The sequence below is a fragment of the Tachypleus tridentatus genome, chromosome 13, assembly GCF_004210375.1.
Source record: "Tachypleus tridentatus isolate NWPU-2018 chromosome 13, ASM421037v1, whole genome shotgun sequence".
Lineage (NCBI taxonomy): Eukaryota > Metazoa > Arthropoda > Merostomata > Xiphosura > Limulidae > Tachypleus > Tachypleus tridentatus.
This window is the reverse complement of record NC_134837.1, coordinates 250,099,400-250,126,571: the sequence shown is the minus strand read 5'-3', so window position 1 is coordinate 250,126,571 and position 27,172 is coordinate 250,099,400. Positions and strand designations below refer to the sequence as shown.

Here is a 27,172-nt window from a genome sequence, read left to right as displayed (position 1 = left end):
AGTTAAAATTAAAATGTTATCAGAACATAACATTAATATAAAAAGAACGTTCAGCTAAAACGAAACAAAAATCTGTTGGTTATTATTATAATTTTACTGATCAAACACCTTTTTGGAAAGTGTCTTTTATCTTGTTGTTTTCCAATAAATATATTCAGAACTGAGACACTAGACGGCGCTAAATAGAGATGGCAACCGAGGATAGTTATGTATTTTATCAAGCTGATTTACCTACATTAAGTTTTCCTGTAATTGAAGATATAAGGCGTCAGGGTAAATTATGTGATGTCACACTTAAGGTACTCTAAGTAAGCTGTTATATTTCTAATAAATTACGATGTCCAAACCAGATATATCGTGTTGATGTGAGAGGGAGTGAATGGTTAATGTTAGTTTTGAATACACTCGTATATATTTTCTTATCTTTAAAACTTCAGAACTCCCACTTTTAAATTTCTCACGGAAAAGTATAATACAGCCAAGTCAGTTAAGCAAATTAAACATCAACTGTGAGCAGCATTTGTGATTTCCATTCTTGTTTAACTGAGTTAAAATCACATGCTCAGTGACGCATGCAATATTGACATTTCTGTGTGCTGTAACTTGCAAGTGTAGACTGCTTTATAACTATAACCAACTGCAGAGGAAGCAACAAAACTGTCCAGTATCATTCCGAAATGTGTGACAATTTACCTGTTTACCTGAAAAAATTCAAAACTGTTGGTTCCTGTTTTTCATAAAGTACTGGATACAACTTACAACTGTAACAAAAAACAAACAACAATATATCTACAATATGTGCTTTACACCATTGTAAAAGTTACTGCCTATAACTGTAAAATTAAGGACAACACTTTTGTAGATCCTGGTTAAAAGATGTATGTTTTCCATCTTGTAACTGTGGTGACAAAATTCATGTGTAATAATATTAGGTGAAAATACAGGATTTTAATTTTTTTTGTATTTTTTATTTCTATAATGTTAATATATCTATTAAAACATCCAATAAGTGGTTAATATTCCTCTATTATAAGATATTATTGGATATGAATATGTTACTATTGTAACATTGTAAGAGGGTGAGCATAATATTTGTGAATGTGGTCCACAAAGGGACAACCATTTTTTTTTTTTAACTGGGATGCTAGTCTAATTGAATTTCAAAGAATTAAAAATATTAAGTATTGCAGTATCTTCTCAGCAACTCAATACACAATAAACATCACCCAGCACACCTAGGCCCACAACATTGTACTTTTCTTGCTGAAAAAATACATAGCACCAGGTCAGTGGTTAAGTTACATATTCATACAGCTTGTTAAATTTATCATCTGTTCAATGCAAATGACATTTATGAATAGAATAGCTAATAATGATTTTCAAATTGAATAACCACAGCTTGAACTACAAGTGGATGGCATCTTGTACTGAACCTTGATTGTAACAACATTTGTTCAGCAGTATGAGATATTGAAGGTTAAATGTAAACTACTATTTTAATGTAAATGTAACAAATATTAAACTGTAATAAAGTCTTTATTCTATAAGACTTACCAAGTATTACAACTACGAAAGAACTGTTATGGAAATTGAAACTTGAAAAAAAGACACCTCTGCTGTAAGAAGAACTTTAATGTTCATAGTAACAAGAACAAATCAAACTTGAGAGTGATTATTAAGAAAAGTTTAGTACTTTAAGTGTTTGTGCATAATGAGTTATAGCTTACTGGGTATTCAAAAGGAAAATCTTTGGTCTGAGAATAAACTGAAAAAAATTTGTATTGTATAGGAATAAATATTTTGGTACAATCAGGATAAAAAACTTAAAAACAGCATGGAGCATATCTGTTGTACTTATCCAAACATTGCATTAGCAGAAGTTATTTTTCAGGTAAAGGTTTCTTCAATGTGATCCATGGCTTATATCTAATAGATATTTGTCTGATATTTTGGAGTCATGGGTGCCTTATAGGAGTGACAGTCAAATTTGTTTTTTTCTTTAGATTAGCCCAAAATTTGATGGCAGGTGCTATTAATATCTACCTTAATTTAATCCATCAATATCAAATTATGGACATATAATCTTAATGTGGCTTTGTGAAAGTTCCCCAAAACAAATTTCTGACATAATTAACTTGTTATGATAATAAAGGTATCAGAACTGTTGATGGTAGCATTAATAAGTTCTCTCTGGAATCATGTATCAGAAAACAGGTTATTTATAGGTCTCCATACTCTAATGGTATAATTTCAAACTTCTCAAAATCAAAAACTTGTCTTCCATGTTCTGGGTTACTTTCTAAGATAGCTAAGATGTGTAAGTATAAAAGAAATATTTTCAGTAATGATGTAGGCTACTTGAAAAAAACAAACTTATTAGGTTGAGGAATAATTCGTGAGGATTTTTAAATAATTTCATTCAAGCATTACATGCAAGACTATACAATACTTCAATGCATGAACACATTACACCCAAAACATTTATTATGATACTTTATTTCATGTAATACCTAGGTATATAGTATGCATTGTTTTAAATGAAATTGCAAGAAATTAAATGCAAAAAGCAAATGGTGTTGAAAATGCTCGATTTTGTCCACTTGACATTCCATTTAATGAGCTGATAATGAAAGCAAAAATTAAAGACACATGAAAATCAAACACACCATCTATTAGAGCAAAACATTATCTACCAAATGGCATGAAATATTTTGCTAAAGCGTTTCATTTATGAATATATTTTTTTAACTTGAAAAAATGCTCACAAATTATTCCTCAACCCAATATATTTAACATATGGAACAGTTAAAAATGTGCAGATGTTTTGTATACTCATAGGTTAGATACATTTTATGTTTGTGTACATGCAGTGATTAATAACATAATTAAAAAGAATTACATAATAAGGTTATATTAGTTAGGTTTATTTATTTCAGCAGGAATCAAACAACAAATTCTCATTGTTTTTTATCATTACATTTCATACTGAGCTAGTAGTTTTTAAAATAAATTTGCTGGCATGATAAAATTTATCTCTGGCTAGAGATACATCAACTGAGAATGTTCATTGTCATTAAAAAGGAAATGAATTTTTTTAATATTAATTCATATGCATGTTAATATACAGTAGTAATATTTTTATATACGATGACAGTGTTGTTTCTCTCATGTACTTAAGGTTGACGATCAGGCCTTTACTGGACACAGAATTATTCTTGCAGCTACAATTCCTTATTTCCATGCAATGTTTACCCATGATATGATGGAAAGCAAACAGAAAGAAATCACAATTCAAGGTATAGAAGCAAGGTGAGTTACATTTAAGTTTTTTCCTTTATTTGTAACAGCTCTTCTATTCATGTTACCATTTAGTGTGCTTTTGTTAAAATTCAAATACTCTGTTATAACAGTATGAAACAAAATGTGCCCTATTATTAGTGGAAAGATTTTTAACTACATTTTATAATTGAAGTGTAGGTTTGTCAACCTGAGATTTATGTGAAATCTTTATTACACAGTGCTTTGGAAGCTTTAATCAACTTTGCATACAGTGGAAAAGTTAAAATCCATACAAACAATGTGCAGTCCTTACTCGTGGGTGCTTCATTCCTTCAGCTCGGAAAGGTCCGAGAGGCCTGTTGTGAATACTTAAAAAAGAGGTACAATTGAATTTTTTCTGTATTAAATAATAATCACAGGTAATTTATTTTTTGTACATATAAAAGTATGATTTTTATTTGTTTCATAAAATTTATTTGTACGTGTATGAAGGTTTATTTTACTTTGATAACCAAGGATGTTCTTGTTATATTATTAGTTTTGTTAGGAAAGTAACTCTTAATGTTTTATTTAAGTAATGGCTGAGGTATGGATTTTCTTTTCCCTCTCTACATAATATCCTCTGCATGTAAATTTTTTTTAGAAGTTTTTAAGTAAATGTATGCATTGAAAAGTATCAGAGCTCTATCTATGATTCGCTGGTGATACAGGATGTGATGATGTAGAAAAGAGGATTTCTCTAAGTTTGTTGAAATTTCAAATAACATGAGACTGAATGTTTTAATTGTTGCTTGCTAAACAAAATCTAAATGTTTTTACCATCTTTTCTAGGTGTTAAAGTATAAAGATTAAATAACACAATTATTCTAGCATGCACAAAAAAAGTCATGTGCCATTTTCATATCCCCACACATAAGATCAGATCATCACATATCACAGACAAATTCCACCAGCTTTACACCAGTAAATGGAAATGTACATTTTAGTACTCAGTGAGAGTATCTACACACTGATTTACTTAAATAATATAGTGCTGTCTGGAGGATTTAATCCTAATAACATAATCAGGACTTTTATTAAAGTTCAAGACTGTACAACTTTCAGTAATAATTCCAGTCTCTCTTTTATCAATAACAAAATATTATAAAAAACATATCTTTTGTGCCTGAAATTGCCACTCAATTTAAAACTCATCTCCAAATCATATTTAAACCTTCACATAAGCAGTTTATCACCAAACTTCATATAAGTAATACAAAAGAACAAAAATTACTTATAGTACCTCGTGTGGCTATGATAAGAAAGAGTTTTTACAAATCAGAAAGGAAAGGATGCAAATGTTATCATTTGTTTTGTGATTGTAGGATAGTTTTGGACCAAACTTCTTTCCTAGATTCTAGCCAAAATTATAAAAGAGCAGGATTACTTAGAAATTATAAAAGCAGGAGATTTAGACCATACTGTGACAGTAATCGTGATAGCATCAGTTTGTACTCAAGTATTCCCACTCTTGACTAATCCTGACAATTTTCTTAAGTTATAATCTTTGCTTATAAAATTTTAATAAACACACAATAATATAACTTTGATCTATAGACCTTGTATTCCTATACATCATTGTCTATGTATATACATTTGGTTGCTTCTATTAACACCTAGTTGTCAATTCCTTGGTAGTTTCTGATCCATGATGCAAGTCATGTAAATAAGAATTCCAGTTTTAACCAATCATAAAATTAGTAAACACAGGTTCAGTATCACATCATTCAGTTAATTATTGAATATTATGTTTGAGGTGGAAGTTTTCACACTGAGACGTGAAGTAAACAGACTTGTGTGACTGTATAGTTAAGTTTTTACACAGTTTCTCAGTAAAATGTTGTTACTCTCTTGTGAACAGTTCTTTGCCTTTGAAAATGATTTCAGTGCACATTTTGGTTTCTTTTTGTAAATGTAATAAACATTACATTTCTTTAACTCATGTTGAGTTACTTACCATAGCTTTATAAATCAAAATTTTCTTAAGTTCTAAAGTTAACTTTCTTAAATTTAAAAGTTTAAAGTGTTTAGTCAGGGAGATTACAAGTTTCTTGCTATACAAAACTATTTTGGACAAATTCACTTTCCTTGGTTTTTAACTTTGATCTTCCATAGTGACTCATACCAAACATTGAATATTTTATTTTACAGGAGCTACTCACATCATTGTAAGAATTCTGTAAGTGGGGGCCTTTGGTATAAATTAGCTTCATAGCAGTTTCTCTTCATTTTATAAACTATTATCTATGTGAACATAAGTAGCAGAATTCTAAAAAATTTAGTTTTTGTTCTCAGCATAAATTAACGTAATCATTTATTATTTTGCTCTGAGAACTGTTGCAAGTTCTCAGTTATAATAAGTAATATAACTTACAAGTATATGTAGATTTGTAATTAGTTAACTCGGGCATGATGGAATTTACATGAACTAATGCCTACATCATGTCACCTGTATTTCAGGCTCCACCCAAATAATGTTTTAGGAGTCAGGTCATTTGCCGACACTTTAGGATGTTCGTTGCTAGTAGAAGCCTCAAACAGATTCATACAGAAACATTTTGTAGAAGTTTGTAGCTCAGATGAATTCATGTCCCTAAACTTTCAAGATCTTTTTGAGATTATTGGAAGAGATGAACTCTATGTGGCAAGTGAAGAACAGGTAGGTGAAGACAGGTATTAAACATGTATAACGTCTTCCATGTGTGATATAAATGTTTTTTGTTGTTCAGAGCTTGTGGAGTAATAATTATAGACTCTGGTTTTGTTTTCTTTAAATACTTAATAAACTGCCATGAGAGTCAAATACTCAAAATGTTAACTCGTTGTTTAATAAACATTCAGTTTTGTCTTTAAGAAAATATTTTCGAACTTTTCTGCAATTTTAAAGATCTTTTTATAATTCATAGGGGAAATTGAATTTGAAGATATTTATATGTACATCACCATATGAGCAAATGAAGATCCTAATGTTATGAATAACGCTATATCTAGTTGTACTTTTATAACATACTTTAGCTGTTGAATGGTAAGATATTCTTAATGTTTTAGTAGTTAATATTACATGAATTATTTAAAAATCTGCTGATATTGAAAGTTGTTGAGTATGTTTATAAATATTATTGAAAAAGATTTATTTATTCTGTTGTTGTTGTTGTTTTTCTGTGTACACTTGTCTTTGCTTCCAATTAATATTAGCCATTAGTACAAACATTAAAATGTGAATAAAAATGCATTGCACGAAGTTCATATTAATAATTTAAAATATGTACTTTAATGACATTTAATAATTTGTATCCTTTAAGAAAGTTTCCATACTGACAAAATGTAACAAGCATTAAGTACAGAAGTTAAAAGGGAGAAGTTTCTGTGATACATTTATGAAACAGGCTGCATTAGTAACAGGATTTTTGCTCTAGATCAGGGGTCACCAAACTTTTTTCACAGGGGGCCAGATTACTTGGAGAACAAGAAGCGTGGGCCACATGATCATTATATGTTCAATACTCATAATCTAGAACGAAAGCTTTCTGTAAAAGACTTAACACTAAGTTTAGGATGCCACATTAGCCATGTGGGAGAAACATGCAATGCACACATATAATAAAAAAACAAACAGAAATACAACCAACATTTTTATTTACCAAAAGGTTATCAAAGAAGGTGACATGAGCAAAAACAATTGTCACATCGTGCATAGTGAGTACATATCTGAATTTCACTAAGCTGCAAAAAAGTTAGAGAGATTTATGAAATTGGCATTTGGCTTTCAAAATATCTTCAATGTTCGGTTTTGAATTGCTGCATCCAATCAATAGAATTCCTTTCAAATGTTCATCAGTCAACCTTGCTCGATGTATCGACTTCACATACTTCATTTTTGAAAATGCTTGTTTACAGACATAAGTTGTTCCAAACACTGATGTCATACCAGATGCGATCTACTTCAGCTTTGGAAAATCATCTTTAGGTATGCAGCTGTAAAATTCAATAAGTTGCCCCTCTCTGTGTTTTACTTTCAACAAGTTATTTCCTTGCAAATCGATGACCTCCAGCTGAAGTTCCACTGGCACCACAATCAAAAGGATTCTGAAAAAGGAGAATGTCACTTTCGATTCTGTCGAAATCCGAAAATCTCTCTAAAATATGCTTATTTAAATCACCAATAATCTTTTTCTGAAACTCCAGGTTGACATCTGTGATTCCAGCATGAAACTTATTGAAACACTGAAAATGAGAGAGGTTTCCTCCTTCCAAATGTGCTTCAAACAATTACAGCTTTCTCCAAAATCCTTTACTGATTCTATAGAGTTCACAGACAAGGTTATTCTTCCCCTTAAGTTTCAAGTTCAATTCATTCATATGGGATATGATATCAACCAAAAATGACAACTTTGACAACCAGGTTGGATCCAACAGAAGTGGATCGGCTCTATATTTCTCGATAAGGAATATATCTATTTCTCGTTTCAGCTTATAAAAACAAGACAAGACTTTATTGCAGCTGAGCCACCTCATTGCAGTGTGATAAGGTAAGTCACAGAAATCCAAATCAATTTCTTCAAGAAATGCCTTGAACTGGTGATGATTAAGTGCATGACCCCGAATGAAGTTCACTGCAGAAATGACTGGTTTCAGTATGCAAGAAATATCTAAGTATTTTTCACAGAGTGCTTGCTGATGTATGAGGCAGTGTATGAACAGAGCAGTTGGGAGTTGAAGATCTTCCAACTGTTTCCTGATCAGCCCCACCAGACCCTTCTTTACTCCAGCCATGTTTTTCCTCCATCAACTGTTACACCTCTAAGATGATTCCACTGAAGGTTATAGTCTTGCAAAGTTTTATGCACTTCCATGAAAATGTCTTCTCCATTTGTTCTTCCATGCATTGCGCAAACTGATGCCAACTCTTCTGTGATCTGAAAGTCCAAATTAACTCCACGAATGAACACGAGAAGTTGTGACGTACTTGAGAGTTCAGTGGACTCATCCAGTGCCAGAGAATAACATAGGAAGTTTATAGCTATTTGGCATATCTGTAATGCAATGTTCTTTCCAAGTTCTTCTGCTCTCCGTACAACTGAAGTTGCTGAAAGGCTGATACTTTCAAAGAAATTGGCTTTTTCAGGACACAGCTCATTTGCTGCTTCCATCGTAAACTCTTTGAAGTTGCCATCCTCAAAAGGGTTTCCTCGCTCTGCCATCCTATGCACTATTTTGTAACTTGTACAAGTGACAGATTCATTTTCAGCAAACTTTCTCATGAAGAGATTCTTTTGAGATTCAAAAACATGTATCATGGATTCAAATTTCTTAGAACGGAACTTTCCTTAAAATGTCAAATATGTTGATAGATGTTTTGTTTCATGGTGACACCGAAGATTGTACTCTTTCAAAACGGCAACACTTTCAGTGCATATCACACAAGTAGCTTTCTGGTTTTTTGTTTCCACAAAGAAGTACTTTTCTCCCCATTCTTCATTGAAAGCATGACACTCAGAGTCCACTTTTCTTCTTTTAAAAGCAGTCATAACAATAGGTGAAAAAAAAAACGATCAGAAAATGAAAAACACAGAACGCTGTGAGAAAAGTATTGTACTGGTCCAAGAACGCGCAAACAAAATATATTGAAACGTAGTTTGCCATGACACTTACCTAAGAACGAGTTACGAAAAGCTCATAACCCGACTACTAAGAGAAATGAGCTTGCTGAAGTGATAACCCTAGGCCGCTGAATTTATAAGACGAGTCAATAGGACAAGGGTTAAGTTTGTACTTGTTTTCAAAATCGTAATGCTTTCAAAGATGCGTGCCTTGATATAAATAAACGGGCAGCAAGGACAAAAGAAGGATTTTCCTATTGGTTAAAAATATGCGACAGCCTTGTTTCTTTTTATCATAACGTCTTGTGTTTCCCAGCTTAAAGCAACCATTGGTGTGATTTATTTTGTTATGGCAGTTGGACATTTGATGAAATGTCACTTTTTATTTCCAAGTAACCAGCTGCTGGCGGACCAGACAAAATGATCTTGAGGGTCGTAATTTGGTGACCCCTCCTCTAGACGGTACTCTTTACAAAATATTTGACTACCAGTAATTTGATGTTATTTTTGTACAGATTAGTCACTTGAATCAGTTCATGTGAGGATCAAGAAAACAGAATTAAATAAATAAACACATGACAGTTATAGTTAGAAAATGTTCATGTTGAACTTATTTTAAATCTTTGGCCTGGCATGGCCAGGTGGTTAGGGTCCTTGACTCATAATCTGAGAGTATCACAGTTTCAAATCCCTGTCACACCAAACATGCTTTCAGTTATAGGGGCATTATAATGTGACCAATTCCACTATTCGTTGGTAAAAAGAGTTGGCAGTGGGTGGTGACAACTATCTCCTTTCCCTCTTGTCTTACAATACTAAATAAGGGATCGCTAGTTCCAATAGCCCTCATGTAGCTTTGTGCAGTTCAAAAACAAACATAGAGATCTTTTACTCAAGAAACAACTTTTAATCAGCTATGTTACTTCAACTGAAGCTTTTAGTTCTTTGTACTCTGTTAGTTATACTTGAACTTTCTGAGGGGATCTCCCAGGGAAGGTTCTGTTCTTTCAGTTTACCTACTCTGGGATCTAAACAGCTATCCACATGTTTGCTGTGTGTCGTGACCCATGAATGGGAAAAGAGGATCCTGGTGGTTGAGGGGTCCAACCCTAACACACCACTTTGTCCTTGAGTTCCTGTAGATGGGTGGCCTTGGGGTTGCCCCCCTTGGGTCAGTTGGCTGGTTCACTTGGACTATGGTCAACCAAGTACCAGTGATGGATATTTTCAACAGGTTTGTGGACTTTGTATCTGATGCTGGTTTTTAGGTATAGTGCTCACAAAAACCATGACGTTGCTGCAGTGTCCTAGTGAAATGGATCCTGATTTTGTCAACTGCAATGGTTCTCACCCATCCTACTTTCGTTCTTGCTCTAAATGGTTGGAAGAAAAAGAGGTGCAGCATTTGAAAACAATTCAAAACATTACTTACCCTGAGGTTTAAAAGTTGCTGTCCACCACTTCATCTCGGACATATGCTGCATTTCGTTCCACTACTACAGTAGGAGTGCAGATTGATCTCTCTGTGCCTCCAAAAGAATTCATCTCAAACTAAATGAAAAGTTGATGAATCAACTTCAACACCCATCTCTGTCCCAAATATACATTCCAGCAAATCCCAAGATCCAATTCCTTTGGTTCCAGATACAGGCATTTCCTTGGGTACATCTTCTTTTCCCACCCCTAGATGCAAAATGATCATACGTTCACGTCCTCAGTTGCCCTCTTCCAATAGCAAAGACCTCCCCAGTTTACCCAGGGCAGGATCTATGGAGGTTGATAGACCTCCCTTGAATAAAGACAGTAAAGAAAAAAGATGTGGTTGTAAACAGAAGGGCTCTCCACCCAATTTGTCTACACATAAATAAAAATAGCCACCTTAATACAATGGAACTGTCAAGGTTTATGTTCTAATCTGGATGACATCAAAACACCCTATATGTCTTTCCTTACAGAAAACTTTTCTGAAACCTGCCAATACAGTCACCTTTCGGCAGTTTAATTTATACAGAAATGACAGGCTGTGTGACCTGTGATAAATCAGACCTTAATGCTCTCATTGAAAAGTTACTGTCTCCTTTTTTCATCCTGGGGGACTTTAATGGACATAATTTCCTCTTGGGAAGTCCTGATGTTGATGGGAGGAGCCACTCTGTAGAGTGTGTGCTCTCTAATCACAACCTCTCTCTTTTCAGTACTGGTTCTTCTACTTATTTTCACACAACTAGTCAGTCCTTTACTGCTATTGATCTCTCAATTTGCTCTCCTTCACTATTCTTCCATTTTTCATAGAAAATTGACAGTAATCCACAAGGCAGTGATCATTTTCCTATAGTTATGAGGGAAACTGGCCATGGTGGATGCCACCCGACCTGAGTGCCCCAGTGGAAGCTGGATAAAGCAAACTGGCCCTCTTTCACTGCTCTCACAGAACTTGATTCTGCCATCATTTGTGAGCCATCAATAGACAACTGTGTGGCAGCAGAAACTGACTGTATTATTCAGGCAGTTTCTAAGTTTATTCCTAAAACCTCGATACGTTTTTCATGATATCCTCATCCGTGGTAGAATTCTGCATGCCACATGGCAGGGAAGGCTCAATAATGGGCTTGGGATACTTTTCATAGGTATCCCACTCTCTCGCACCTCATCTCTTTCCAGCAGGCCTGTGCACATGCTTGGTGGGTAAGATGTCAAAGCCAGAACCAATCTTGGATTAAGTTCAAAACCAGTATATCCTCTACCACCAGTTCCAAAGTCATATGGGACAAGATTCGAAAGGTCAGTGGGCAATGTAATTCTTCCCCACTCTTGATCTTGCTCTCTGATGGCCAGGCAGTAGCTGATACCCAAAGCATTGCCAATACTCTAGGTGAAAACTTTTGCCTGGTATCTAGCACTTATGCTTCTTCCTCCACCTTAGTTATCAAGACTAGAGCAGAGCAATCACATCCTTTTCAGCTGATTGACATCTGTGACTATAATCGGGCCCTTTACACTGGTGGAACTCAAACTGGCTCTTCATCAGTCTGGCAGTACATTGGTTGGAACTGATGACGTACACTATGAAATGCTGCACCATCTACCTCCTGCTTCTCTTGCTATTTTTCTTATTGTTTTTAACTGGATCTGGCAGGAGAATGTTTTTCCTGATGTCTGGTACCAGGCTATTGTTCTTCCTTTCACTAAGCCCTGGAAAGATCCCAAAATTCCTTCAAACTACTGTCCAATTGCTTTGATGAGCTGACTCTGTAAGACCTCAGAGAGGATAGTTAATGCTCATCTTGTTTGGTTCCTTGAATCAAACAACCTCCTCTTGCCCACTCAGTGTGGGTTCTGATGACAATGCTCCACCATGGACCACTTGTTTGACTTGAAATGTCAATCAAAGAAGCCTTTCTCAAACAACAACATCTTGTATCAATATTCTTTGACATTGAGAAGGCTTATGATACAAGATGGAGGTATGGCATTTTGCAAGACCTTCATATATATGGGTTACGTGGCCATTTGCCCATTTTTATTAACAATTTTTTAATGGACAGGCGATTCGAAGTTCGTGAGTGTTCGACACTTTCCCATTCTTTTCTACAGAAACTTGGAGTCCCTCTGGGCTGTGTTCTGAGCGTCACGCTATTCAGTATCAAAATTAATACCATCAATGAACAACTATCTCTTACTGTTGCAAATGGGCTCTATGTCAACTACTTACACATCTCATGTCACTCATCGAGCATGAGGTATATTGAGTGGCAGCTACAGACTGCTCTCAGTTGTTTACTGCAGTGGACCATAGCAAATGGCTTTAACTTCTCTTTCTCTAAAACTATTTTCATGCACGTTTGCCACCAACGGGGTACTCACCCTGATCCTAAACTCTGTATCAGTGAAGTTTTACTACCTGTGGTCCCTGAGACAAAGTTCTTGGGGCTTATCTTTGACCTTGAGCTAAAATTTATACCACACATCAAGCAGCTATGGGTCAAATTTACAAGAGCACTGAACATTTTCTGTGTCCTCTCTTGCACCACTTGGGAAGTGAATTGATGTTCTATGCTAAAAATATATCGTGCTGTTATTCTCTTGAAACTCGACTATGGATCACTGGTTTATGGCTTTGTCAGCACCTCGGCTTTAAAGATGCTAGACCCTATTCATCATCAAGGACTTTGGCTGTACACTGAGGGTTTCTGCACTTCCCAAGTTCAGAGCTTATACATAGAGTCTCATGAACCATCTTTGCACATCCCCTGTTTACAACTATCTTTACTGTATGCTTTGAAACTTTGTTCTTTACCAAAACATCCCACCTGGGGTTGTGTTTTCCGTTCCTCAGTGAGCCATGCATTTTTAGAACAGATGATCTGCCATTGCTAGTTTTTGCCTCTGTATCCAGGTGCAATTGGATGAATGGGGTCTGTCCTTGGATAACGTTGCTGTATCCACTAGTCAGCCTATCCCACCATGGCTTATTACAGTCTCCACATGTGACCTGTCTTTAAGTCATCTGAGAAAAGCAGACACTCCTTATTGGAAATACTACCTGTTATTTGCTGAACATCTTTTGAATCATCTTTCCATTCCTATTCATATAGATGGTTCAAAATCAGACTGTGTGGGCTCTGCCATGGTTTGTTGTCGTTCAATGGTTGCATGCAGAATCCCCTCTACAGCTTCTGTGTTCAACATTACAATATAAGTGGAAGTAACTGAAAACATCTGACTAACACTAACTATCATACAAAGTGAAGTAGGAAAGTATTGTACATACACTATTATAGAAATATAAATTTATTAAGTTTTAGTGTAATAATTTGACAATCTGAACTTGTAAACAATGGTGGGAAAAAGACCTGAAAATTATAATTAATCTCAAGTTATTTTTAAATGTTCAAAATGAAAGGTGCTTTGATGAATTTAAAATATGCATGTTATAGATTATAACTTTAGGTTACTGTTAATTGAATACTTCTTTTGAGTAGCTTGGTTCACGGATACATTTTTTTGTCGTTTTTATTGTGCTCAAATGTGCACTTAGAAGTGCCAAGTTACACATAGGAAGTTGTTTTTAATGCTAATATAGGAGGGTCTTGCAAAAATATAAATCTTGACAACAATGATAATGCTTTTTTATAACATTAAACCTAGTTGATTGCAGTAAAATATGTTATACAGTGGATATTAGAATTATATTATTTCCAAACAGAATCAACTTAAACTTGCTGTTATGTAGTTATGTGCAGTTACAAAGTAAGTAGATTGATTTAGTTGTATTAGTTACTATTAAACTATTAAGAAAATGTAATCAAATCATAAGAAAGTAAATAATGTTAAGAATTGTTTGAAAACTGGCTGCATACTAAATGCATATGTAGGTAATAACAAGCAAGGTTCAGTTATTGTTTTATATTAATTTACTGAGAATCTTTGGTAAAGATAACAATCCAGTGACATTTGTATAGATATTTGCATCTAGTATGACCTGATATTCAGTGTTTTTACTTCAGAATATATCCATTCAATTACTAAATGTAAAATTCTGGGAAACATTTTTTTAAAATTTTCCTTCAAACACTAACAAAAGCAAAACTTTAATGTATGTTAAGTTTTACTTTTTTTTGTAATTATCTTTCTCCTTTGAATGAGAGTATTACTAGAAGAAGTAAATGTTTTTTCTGTAAAAACTTTAAAGTTTTCTCTGTATTTTTGTAAATGTTGCTAGGTGTTTGAAGCTGTGATATTGTGGGTGAAAAAGGATGTTGTGTCACGGCAGGATAAGTTACCCGAACTACTGACCAAAGTTCGCATGCCTCTCCTTACCCCTTATTACCTTACTGACAGAGTTGCTACCGAGGAACTCATCAGGACGTCTCATCGATGCCGTGACTTGTTGGATGAAGCTAAAGACTATCACCTAATGCCCGAGAGAAGACCACTACTACAAAGCCGTAGGACGAGGCCTCGTTGTTGTCCCGACATTATTGGTTTAATTTATGCTGTTGGTGGATTAACCAAAGCAGGTAGCGTGAGAATGCTTGCATGTGATATGTTAATGTAGATAATATATTTCAGTTCATTAACACTGAACAAACCAAACAAATTAAATTAACTTCAATCCAATACACAGAGTTTGACCAGATTTCCTAATGTTATACTTCAGAATGTTTTCAAAACAAGAATGCATATATCTGTTTATTTTTAGATAGGTTGACTTTTTGAAATATCTATGAAGAGCATAAAGCATTTAGCAGTACAATTATTAAGTAAACATAAGGAATTGGCTTCAAAAATTCCTAAAGTAAAAGGTTTCATTCCTTAGACCTTGGGTAAAACTGTACATCATTAATGACTTCTAAATGAAACTAAATATAAACCTGGTCTTCTATATACCTAATTATACTTATATTTCTGTTTGTAAAATTTAGAATACATTATTTCATCTTTAGGGCACCCTTCCTGCTAATGATATTTGCAGCCATAAACCCATTAATATATCAAGACTGTCACTTACTGTTGATGCCTGATTTGGTAATACTAAATGCTGTATGATTTATAATGATTTAGGATATAAGTTGCTATATAGTATATTATTTCACTTTATATATATATTAAGTGCTTTTACAGTTGCACAATTTGTGAAGTTGGGATACAAGTTTCCAATATCCATTCTGTTTGTAACATCACATCTTTTTGTCCACAGATCAAAAGCAAACTTTTGTTTTTGCCAAACTGAAAATGTGATAACAGCTAGCAAGTGTTTAATCAGAATCCTAAGTAAAATGTGTTTTTTCTTATTAATTCATTAATGCAGTATTCAATAAGAAAATGACTAATTATCATAGTTTGAAGAGTGAAAAAAGTAATTGAAATCATATTTGGGGAGGGGTCACTTTTTCAGTTAGCTTATAATTTCTGGATTCATTGCAGTCAGTTACACCATTTATGTTGGTGTGTGTGTGTATTTGTGTAAAGGAAACGATTTTACGGAACTTGTAGAAGTATGCCACATTTTCAGGTGACTCTCTTAGTACGGTTGAAGTTTATGATCCAAATATTGGAAGGTGGCAGATGGCAGAAGCCATGACTATGCTACGTAGTCGTGTAGGAGTTGCTGTAATGCACAACAAACTTTATGCCATTGGTGGTTACAATGGTTCAGAACGACTTAGCACAGTAGAGGTTTTTAGCCAAGATACCAAGGTGTGGACAAAGGTGGCTTCTATGAATTGCAAAAGAAGGTACACTTTAATATATTTACATTCTATGATGATTTAATTTGTGTCTTAATTTCATGAATGGGGGAGGTAATGATAATCTTAAATCCATTGTAATTTTTTATTTGCTTTTGTTCACTTTTCAAACTGTTTTATTGTATGTAAATTTATTGTATTGCAGTGGGGAAATTTTAATTATACAGGGACACTGTACACAGTTTCGATTCAAAACACGTATCTTTGCACTATAATAAACACTAGTGAAAATTTGTTGGAAAAATTAACATGGTATTCAGTGACTATTTTGATTCATTCTTTTTAAATTAAGATTAAAAAATTCTATGTCTATTAGATATTTTTGTAAATAAAAGTATATAACATCAGACAGTTTTTGTAGTTTAAAATAACTAAAATTGGTGAATTATTGGTCAGTGGTTTTGTACCACAAAGGTACTATTGAATTATCAGCATTATTCAGTTAGACTTTGAACTGTTAAAGTGTGGATTAGTAGATGAAAACTGAGTAACTAGATAAACATAATCAGTTGTTAATAATACATGCATGTATTTTATCACAAAACTTTCTTCAATCCAGTCACTTCTTTTCTCTGTCTATTATTAAGAGTTCTGTTCTCTTGTTTTATCAAACATTTAATTTCAACATTGACAAAATGATTCAAGATATTTAAATTAAATGAACATATGTAGATGGTGTTATTTGTTAAACTGAAAATGTAAACTTATTAGTCTAGTCTTTTTGTAAGTGTACAAAGTTGTTTTCAGAATGAACTTATTAACTTCTGTAGAATACTAATGTCTATTTTGAAGGATTTCCTCAGTTTAATTATATTTTTCACAAGTTAAAATAAAACTGTGGCTTTCAGTGGAAAGTAATAAAAATGTCTTCAATTTCTGAAAATTGTAATATAAATCTGGGCAATTACTTAACATATCAATTACCTGTGATTGTGAGCATCAAATATATTCATAAGTGCCATGTAAACTGATTGAATAATGTCACAACAGATAATTAAAAATTGGTATTTCCCATTATTACAGTTTTTGATTAACTTGAAGCTGATAAAGTAATTGATTATTGTGATGACTCATGAAGATAATTAATTGAAATAGTTTCCAATTTTAATATTTACTGTTCTATAAAATTAACTAAATTTTTAATAGCTTGTTTTTCTGGGAATTAAAACATTCTTGGAAGTAGTGTTTTATCTTGACTAGAATTCCCTTCACATTATAATATGCACATGTGTTGCACATTAGGGAAAGGTTGTAAAGACTTGGGTGTTTCAGAGTTCTGTGCTTTATTGTTCTGTGTGCATCTGTTTATGATTAAAACAAAATTTCATCTGTGTGCAGTCAACTTTTACATTCCAGGTTGGATAATCACCTTGGGTTAGGTAATATTTTACTGTATTACATAAGGATGAAACTTGGTAAGAATATTATCTTTCTTTCATTTCCTTTTTCAGTGCTGTAGGTGTTGCATCTTTGTACAATCGACTTTATGTTTGTGGAGGATATGATGGAGTGTCCTCCCTGAACACTGTTGAATGCTACAACGTGGACAATAATGAGTAAGTTTTATTCATATGAATGAAATAATATGTGAGTAAATGTTACATGTATTGTGTTCAATATCAAACATAAAAATAACCAGCAGCTGTCTTGTTAGGTCTGAACAGTTTGTTTCAATGAATTTGAGAATGGCATGGTCTGATGGCTGTGGTGCTTGACTCTCAATCTGAGAGTCACAGGATTGAATCCCTGTCACACCAGACTTGCTCACCATTTCAGCTGTGAGGGTGTTATAATTTTATGGTCAATCCCACTATTCATTGGTAAAAGAGTAGTCCAAGAGTTGGCAATGCATGCTGTTTACTAGCTACCTTTCCTGTAGTTTATCACTGCTAAATTAAGGATAGCTAGTGCAGGTATTTCTAATGTAGTTTTTGACAAAATTTCAAACAAACCAATTCACTTATGTTGAACATTTAGGTTTATGTGTTGTTTCACATCACCATTTTGCATAGTTTTCATCCTATGGCATTGAGAAGTTATAACAGTGACATTATCTATCTGTAAACATCCACTTTTTGCATGATAATTACAGATTTAAACAGGTTTTAATTATGTTCCATATGTCATTTTTCTTAGAATTACAAAAATATTCATCCATTTTTGGAGTTAATAACCCAGGTTCACAACTGCCTATGGATTTATAAATTTGGTTTCTGAGTAAAATAAAACATAAACACAACACACAAACATACCAAAACATACCAAGAAAAAAGTATAGGTAGATTCATCAATTCAACTGGTGATAGTTGTTACTTTTAAATAAATTTGTTTTTTGTTGTAACTTCCACAGTTAAAAATATTTAATTGAAAATTATCAAAACACCTTGGTTGTATTAGCAGCAAGATAAAATCTTGTCAGTGTTTTATGCATTTGCTTGAAAGGGATTTTAACAACAAAGAACAGCAGTGATGTGTAAAAATTTGAATACTCAGCCTTTAAAAAATAAAATTAATCCTTGTAATTTCAGTATAATTTTAGGTAGTAGTTTGTTCAAATTAATTAATGTTTTAATGAGTTTTAAAAAATATATTTCAAAAAATATAAGTTTTATGTTTCACCAAACTTCATTTATCAATGACCATGGTTTCACCAGTAAAAGTATCATCAGGTACAGACTGAAATGATTCATAAACAGGTTTATATAAGTTCAACCAAAAAACTGGAAGTAACATTTACATTCACTCCACTTGTTTTTCATTCATAACCCTAGTGCTACTGCAAAGTTCAGTGATTTGAAGCTATTTCAAATGTAAACATTTACCTTGTATCACTCTGAATAAATCTTGTTTTGTTTTTCAATAATCTTGTAGTTTCCATTTGTTTTGTTTTCTTTTATTCCATGTATTGAATATTTTATTTTCATCTGAAGAAATCATGTGATAAATCTACAATGGATAAAACATGTTAGTAATAATTTGTTAAGTAAATCACTGTAGAAAGAAAAGATTTTCAATGCATTAGACTAACAGCCCTTGTACATACGTTCAGTAAAAATAAAATATAAAATGATGACATCACGTAGAGCATGTTTCTCTTTTGTATCTCTCTGTCTGTCTATTTAAGCTTCAGTTATCTCTCATTGGATGCAGCTTTTCATGAGACCAGACCAATTTCTCTTATTCTTAGCATACAACATCCATCTGATCCCTGCTTTTGCTACTACATCATCCCTCCATCTTTTGTTTTACCTTTCCTTAAATCTTTTCTTTACCCAAAGTTCCCATTCTATTGTTCTTAATGTCTACGTATAATCAGAATACTTTGCTACATGACAAGCCCATTTCCATTTAATTATTAGAATGAACCTTATTACATTCATCATATTTATTGTTTATATTACTCTGTCATTGCTACATATGTCTTGTAGTGTTATATGAAGTATCTTTCTTTCCATAGCTCTTTGTGTAGTTCCTATCTTTTCCTTATCTGTTTTGTTAGTGACCATGTTTGACAACCATATGTTAAGATTGGTAGTGCACACTGATCCATGATGATTGTTTTCTTCAAAGTAATAGAGATATCTTGATCCTCTGGAAATTCTTAATACATTTCAAAGCATTACTATGCTTCCTTTGTTCTTACCATAATTTTTTCTCTTGTTGTGTTTTCCATTTTGAGGGTTTGTTCTAAATATTTCTACTCTGACACTTTCTGCATTTATTCATTCTCAGTTTTATATATCTGTATCATGAAAGCTTGTTATGTATTTCGTTTCACCTTTATGTATTTTTAATACTAGTTTCTTACAATTGTTTAATATAGCTTCCATCTTTATTGTTGAATATGTAAAGTTTTGTTTTATTGAGCAAAGAAACAACAATTAGAAAGTATAAAATAACTGATGTGATGCAAGAATACTGTGGTTAGTAACTGCCTTCTGCATGAGTTACCTTGTTAATTGTATGTGAGCCCAATTAATTTTTATAAAACAGTAATTGTATTCATCCCTACCTGACTCCTATTATTTGTAATAGAAATAAACCTTCCTCCTTCATTTCACAAAATGTTCATAAAACTTTAGAGGCAAATTGTAAAAGGTTTGGAATATCATCTCATCACATAGTGCAATCGTTTACTGTTCATGAACCTGTTTATCTTTCATTATGTTTTGCTGTGAAAATATACAAACAGTCTTCTTATTTTCATTTAGCAAGTATTACGCCAAACTGTTTTGGGGCTAGTATATACTTTACCCATTTTACCCCTTACAAATTATTTGTTGAGAAACTGCTATACATACTTATCTGATGGTGTCTTCCCACTTTGCAATGTTAAATTCAATAAAATTACTCTGGTTTTGCTGTAGAAATAATTTCCAGCAACATTTTTACAACCTTCACAGATTTTTCATGCTGCAATAAAACTTCCTCTTAATGCAAGGTTTTCTTTTTTTTTTACATATTTTACTGTCGTAATCATACTACTGTTTCAGTTGAATTTCTTTATGATGAAGTCTTGCAACTTTTATGTGTATAATTTCACACATATTTTCAAAAGGCATTAAAAATTGCTTATGAGGTTAACAATACATTATGATTTACCAAAACAAATTTAGAAGCTTGTTTATGAATTGTACTTCAGAGAGGCATTTTGAAAATTACACGACCACCACAGTGTAATGCAGTGTATTGTATTTAGCATTAAACTGAGTTGTAAAATGACACATAATTTTACATTATCTTCACATCAAATAATATATTGAAATTTAGGCATGTTGTCAAATCAGAAATGAAACAGGCAAAGATATAGAAATGTTGAATATATATAAACTTACTCAAAATAATGCTCAAGCTTTTAATAAACATTGTGAAATATTTTCTGACAATAGATAGCATGTAATTAGTAAAGAAAGTTTAGTAAACATTACAATAGAAGACCAGAATTTAAATATATATAATGTAGAGAAATTGAAAGCATACTTTGTAATTGATCCATTTGTGATGTTTGTTTCTTCCTTAATCTTGTCCTTTTATTCTCCATTCTTAAAAAAATGTAACATCTAGATGGACAATGGTGACCAGTATGTCCAAACATCGAGGCGCTGCTGGAGTTGTTGCATTTGAAGGGCACATTTATGCTTTAGGAGGTCATGATGGACTTTCAATATTTGATTCAGTACGTATTGAGTTTATTTAATGAAATTTTGTGAGACAGTTGCCATTTGCATTGCAAAAGATTCTATATATCAAACTTCAGTAAAGGTTGTGTCATGAAAGATTAGCATCAAAGTTGCTTTTTAAAGCGAAGTGCAGATACCTTTGTAACTAATGTTCTGTTGTGTACAAAAAATAAGTTTTTAAAAGCAGTTCCTTAGACTCTTGCTGAATAAAGGTTTGTTTGAAGTTGCATATTCTTAAAATTTGTGTAAGAACAGGTTGGATAAGATGTGTGATTTTTTAACGAAATTGTTACTTTTAACGATTCGCTGTCACATTAAAATCAAATGGTTTCAGAATTTAGAGCCCCAACAAATTTACCCTTTATTCATCTGTGTCTACTGTTATGGTTTTTTTATTTTTTTAAGTGAAGCCTAATAGAATTATTACATGCTATTTTAGAGAACAGCATTGTTAATAAATACATTTCCAAGTTCTTACTAAACCTTTTATTTTTCAGTTTTTGTATCTTGCACATGTTCTCAGTTTTCAGGTTTTATAAAATATGCTGGTGATAAGAGTGTATATTACCTTATTAGCCTGAACCTTTAGAACTTTCTGAGAAATGTTATTGACTTATTTGTTACCCTTTATTTTTAACTTTAGTATTTTAACATTTAATATGTATGTCTGTGAAATTAATAAGTTTACTGAAATAAATTGACTTTCAATTCAGTCTATGTAATTTTATTTTATTTATTGTGAGAAGTCTTTTTGTAGATTAAATGTTCTGGTGTTTATTATTGAAGCGCTCTGTACTTCATGCATCTAGGTGCAGTGATACTGACTTATTTTTCAAGAACAAAAACTTGGAAGAAAAGAGTGGCATCACAGATGTTATTAAAACATATCTTGTTTATTAAAGCTACATATTCATATCGGATGTTATAACATTCTCAGTTTTATATGTAACCATGATGTAGCCATGAACGTGAATAAGTCAGGAGGTTTAAGGATATATAGTTTTAATAATTCTGTATGACCATTTTATGATTTTGACTGTGACAGGTATTCTATTTGTTATATTTAATGGTAGGTTAGATATTCTTCTGTGTTTGTGTATGAATATATATATTTTTATTTGAAGATCTTTTTTCTGTAGTACCTCAGAGTGATGCATGTTCTGAAGTTTTTATTACTATTTTCAATTAATATCCAACTTACAGTGATGTCAATAAGGTAGATTTATGAAAAAAAAATAGAAGAAAAGTGTCAGTGTCTCATACATGCACATGTTGAGTTCTGCACATGTTGAATTCTGTTTGTAGAATTTACTTGGAGATCCAGGAGAACATTTTAAGGAATGTGGCCACTCTGAACTATGATACTTTTTACTTAAAAGAGGGTTTGCATACTCTTAAAATTACATAGACATTTAAGAACAAGTGTAGAATAAAAATATACTAGTCAAATGTGCAAGCAATATAAATTCATGTACATTTATCAATGATGTATTTTTATCAAATTTAGCCGTGTTTTTTTTCCAGTTATATTTTTTTTGTCTTTGTGGCAGCTTCATTTAGATCAAATAGAAATAATTAATCAATTTTTTGTGTGTTTTAAAGTTCAATTAAGAAACTTTCCACACTTCTTTTTGAACTTCTTAGAATTTACTAATCAGGAAATATGTTTTAATTAATTGGATGTGTGTATATATATATACAGTCAAATCACATTACATTTAATTAGTGTAGCCCAAGAGTTAGCAGTGGATGCAATTGACTAGCTACCTTCTCCATAGTCCATCAGTTGAAATTTAAAGATGGCTAATGCATAATAGACATTTGTAGCTTTGTGAAAATATCCAAAAGAAACGAATAAAACTTATTTTCACCATCTTGTAAGATATTAGTAACAGAGAAGCAGGATAAATATAGTGTATGCTTTTCATCGATTAGTAAAGCAGTGTCATGCATGTACTAAAAACATATTTTAACGTAGGTTTATAATAGTTTGATACATTTTTATTTTTTCAAAGGATTAAGTTTTTTTTATTATAAGAGCAAAAATAATTAGAAATTATTTTCATGACTGCAGGTTGAAAGGTATGATCCACAAACTGGTCAGTGGATACTAATGCCTCCAATGTTAACAAAGCGATGCAGATTGGGTGCAGCTACCATGAATGGTAAAATTTATGTATGCGGTGGCTATGATGGCTCCACCTTCCTTCAAACTGCAGAAGTTTATGATGTTCTGACAAAGCAGTGGAGTTTCATTGCTTCAATGAACGTTAAACGTAGTCGTGTGGCTTTAGTGACAAACTGTGGGAAGCTCTATGCGGTTGGTGGATACGATGGAGAATCGAACTTGAGCACAGTTGAAGCTTATAATCCAGAAACTAACGAGTGGAGTTTTGTGGCCTCCATGTGTGCACATGAAGGTGGGGTTGGTGTTGGAGTTATTTCTATCTTATAAGTGAAGGTAGGGCTACATAAACAGCAAGTCAAATTCATCTGAATTGGGTACTGCAAGTATATTTTTCCTATAATGTCCCATTTTTCTTATGTATTCCAAATAATAATTTTCTTTTCAAGATAATTTCAACTTTATCACAGGCACAAGAAAGTAAACTTGTAATATTTATTAACGTATTTTCTATGTCGTTTTGTGAGTAATACCGGATGCAGTTCTGAAGTATATTTATAGAATTGTTTTTGAAAAAATAGAAGGAAAGAAAGATGAAGTATTTGTGTTCATATATAAACAAAACTTTAAAATGATGACATGAAAACCACAGTTAATACATAGCTGATATGTTTTTGCAAAACTGAATTTGTAAGGCATTGGTTCTTGAATACCATTGTACTGTATTTGTATCAAAATTATTACATGATCAGATTAGCTGCATTTCAACCATGAGATACCTAGGCTGCACTTGTGTATTATACTTGTACATTTTGTTTTCATATATGTAATCACAGCTCTTTCCCAGTTACCTTCCTTAAGCCAAATGTAATTTGGATAAGTTTTTTGTATGTAGATTTTTTGAAGTTTCTTTTAGTTTTTTAGAACCAATATCAAATCTTCAAAATAAGAAGGATACTGAAGATTCCTGCTACTGGTAGGAATACAACAAATATATTTATTCTAAGCTTTCTGATTTGTAATATTACTGTCTCATAAATTAAGTACCATAAATTATCTTGGTATTATATTTGTTTAGTAACTAACTTGCATCAAACCAAATTGTTTAGTCTTAAAAAGGAACCAAAATTAAGTTATTTTGTCAAGGGATGACTGTAGTTGTAACAAAGAACTTTGTATTTCATTAACTAATAAAATAGGATTTAATATCTCAAACATTAATGCAGTAATAAGAGCAACTGAAAAACTACAGAACTGTAATGGTGATGACTAATTAATATGCTTTAATAAACCTAACATATTTATATGTTAGTAACAAGTTTATATTGTTACAGAAGTGTATGTCAATTAACTTTTCTTCTTTTGCAAGGTTCACTTCAAAAAATAATAACTATCATTACCTATCACAACCAAAGACTAAAGATTTTTTCAGTGCCAGTTTACTTTAGTCTATGAATGATTACAAGTCAAGTCATCAGGTGAACTTCATTTAAAAGAAGTTCATCTTGTAACTGGAGAATAATATGTGAACCACAAAAGATGGATAATGCTGAATAACCATTTAAACTAGTAACACTTCCATTTGTATTAATATTCACATTAAATTTACCATTTGAGAGATGATTTTTTTTGTTTTTTTCTTATGACACTGTATTATTTCTGTTACCATATAATATGAGGTATACTGCTGCTATTAAAGTGAGAATAAAAACTCATTATGTTAATGTTTGAAACAGGATAATTTGTTAATAGTATTGTTCATCTTTCAAATGTGTTTGCTGTGTTAGTTTTCCTCTTGACAAATCTGTTTGAGGTTTTTAGTACATTGGTGTCAAAGTAATTCAGATGGAATCCACAAGTCTGTAAAAGTAGAAGACAGGCTTTGGTTATTTCTATCCAATAAATTACTGCTGGCTAGATTTTTTGTGTAGATTTAAAGTTCTCTGGAGAAAAACTGGGATACAGTTATACCAAGTTAGGCCTAGTTTTTGTTATCTTACAAACTATATTTAATTCTATGTTATAGTAATAATATGTTGTAAATATTGCTTCTTTAAGGATAGGGTGGGAAGTATGTTTTTTGTTTGAAGTTGTGTAAAAGTTACGAGAAGTTTGGTATCAATATGAAAGAAGGTTTTTATTTAACAAATCACACATGAATATGGAAGTTGTAAAAACTTAATACAAAGAAATTAATTGTAATGCAAGTTTGTTGAAAAAATAAAGAACAGTTAGAGTGGTTATAGTTGGGAAAACAGTTGTGGATATTATAGATAAATAGTAATATTGTGAATCACCAGGATACAATATAGTGAAACAAAGGTAATTGTTTAGTGTGTATTCAAATATACAAAAGTACGTGAAAGGTTAACAAAGGCAGGGTTTTTATTGTAACAAATTTTGATGCTATTTTGCATCAATAGCTACATGTAATACTGTGTAACAAGTTTAACAGCACTTAGATAAAACCTGTTTCTATATTATATGTACGATGTTAGCAATATACTTTGATATGTATTAAGTTTTTATCAATTGTGTTTATACACTCTAAAAGCTGTATTCAATAGAATGCATATACTTACTGTTCTCTTCATAAACTCACTTTTTTTTAACGTCTTAAATGTATGTTACATTTTGTATGTTTAACAGTGGAACGTTATAGTTACCAATATATTAGAATAAAGGTTTTACTTATTGCTTATAGTGGTTAATTTCAAATGTTTTTTTTTCAAGTACTAACCTAATCCAACATAATGATGTATAATGTAAGAAGAGGGTGGATTTTGACATCAAAAGTGGTTAGCAGATGTGAGCTTTTTTTGCAATTTCATTTTGGCCAAAATATTTTCATTATGATGAAAAGGAATTAGTTGGTTTATCAAAGAAAATCTCCCAGGTCTACCTTTATTGATATAAATATTAATGACCTTTCAGATGTGTTGACTGTAGCAGTACATAACTTATGTCCATCAAATATTCGTGTTATGTTAAGTGTTTCTACATAAGGCAGTCATTTATTGCTACCTAGGTACTTAGTAAATGTGTGTCACTAATGTCTGAGAACATTTTCACTTGTCATTTTGAAGGTGGATTTTTCTGACATAATTCCATTAAATAGTTAGAAAAGTTGGTTGTTTCAATGGTGGATCTAAATGACATTTATTAGTAGTGGTACAAGAGTGAATCAAAAGGCCACTAGTTGTTGGTGAGTGATGTATGTTAAGTGTGTGTTTCTACATATAAAGACCATTTTTTGTCTATCATTATAAAGCCTTCTCCATAAAGATGGATGGCACATATTGGACTTGTAGAATGGTCCCATTCAAGTATAGATGAAATGAAATCCAGTAAGATCACAATATACTGAGACTGCACTAAAAAGAACCTAGAAACCTAAAATTTTCCACGTACTGCCTGTTTTAGCTTGTTTCATGGTGGACCAACAGATTTTCTTCTCTTACTATGACTTTTTATCTTTATGAATGTGCAGAATAAATTGCATTAATTTATTAAAAATAGTAATTGTAAATTTACTGATGAGATATATGGATGAATATTGTAGTGTTTTCTTATCCAGTTTGTAGAAAGTAGCTGGAACATTTAAATGGGTTGGTTTTACAACTCCATATATGTATTAAATTGTATTGCTATTTTAGAATAATAAAAAATATTTGGTATTTTATGTATAGAGACATTGAT

At 32.3% G+C, this 27,172-nt stretch overlaps 1 protein-coding gene across 2 annotated transcripts; it reads left to right on the top strand.

Moving 5' to 3' along the window:
• Positions 1 to 162: 162 nt before the first annotated feature.
• On the top strand, positions 163 to 27,156 carry KLHL18 (Kelch like family member 18). Of its 2 annotated transcripts, none has more exons than XM_076476002.1 (9): positions 163 to 299; positions 3,179 to 3,309; positions 3,519 to 3,659; positions 5,779 to 5,977; positions 14,641 to 14,938; positions 15,934 to 16,156; positions 17,620 to 17,724; positions 21,233 to 21,344; positions 23,423 to 27,156. In XM_076476002.1, exons 1-9 carry the CDS (start codon positions 189 to 191, stop codon positions 23,801 to 23,803), a joined length of 1,701 nt encoding a protein of 566 aa, XP_076332117.1. In that variant the 5' UTR covers positions 163 to 188; the 3' UTR covers positions 23,804 to 27,156. The 2 variants fall into 2 exon arrangements, with proteins under 2 accessions (XP_076332117.1, XP_076332119.1); XM_076476004.1 differs by having other exon boundaries at positions 177 to 308.
• Positions 27,157 to 27,172: the final 16 nt, after the last annotated feature.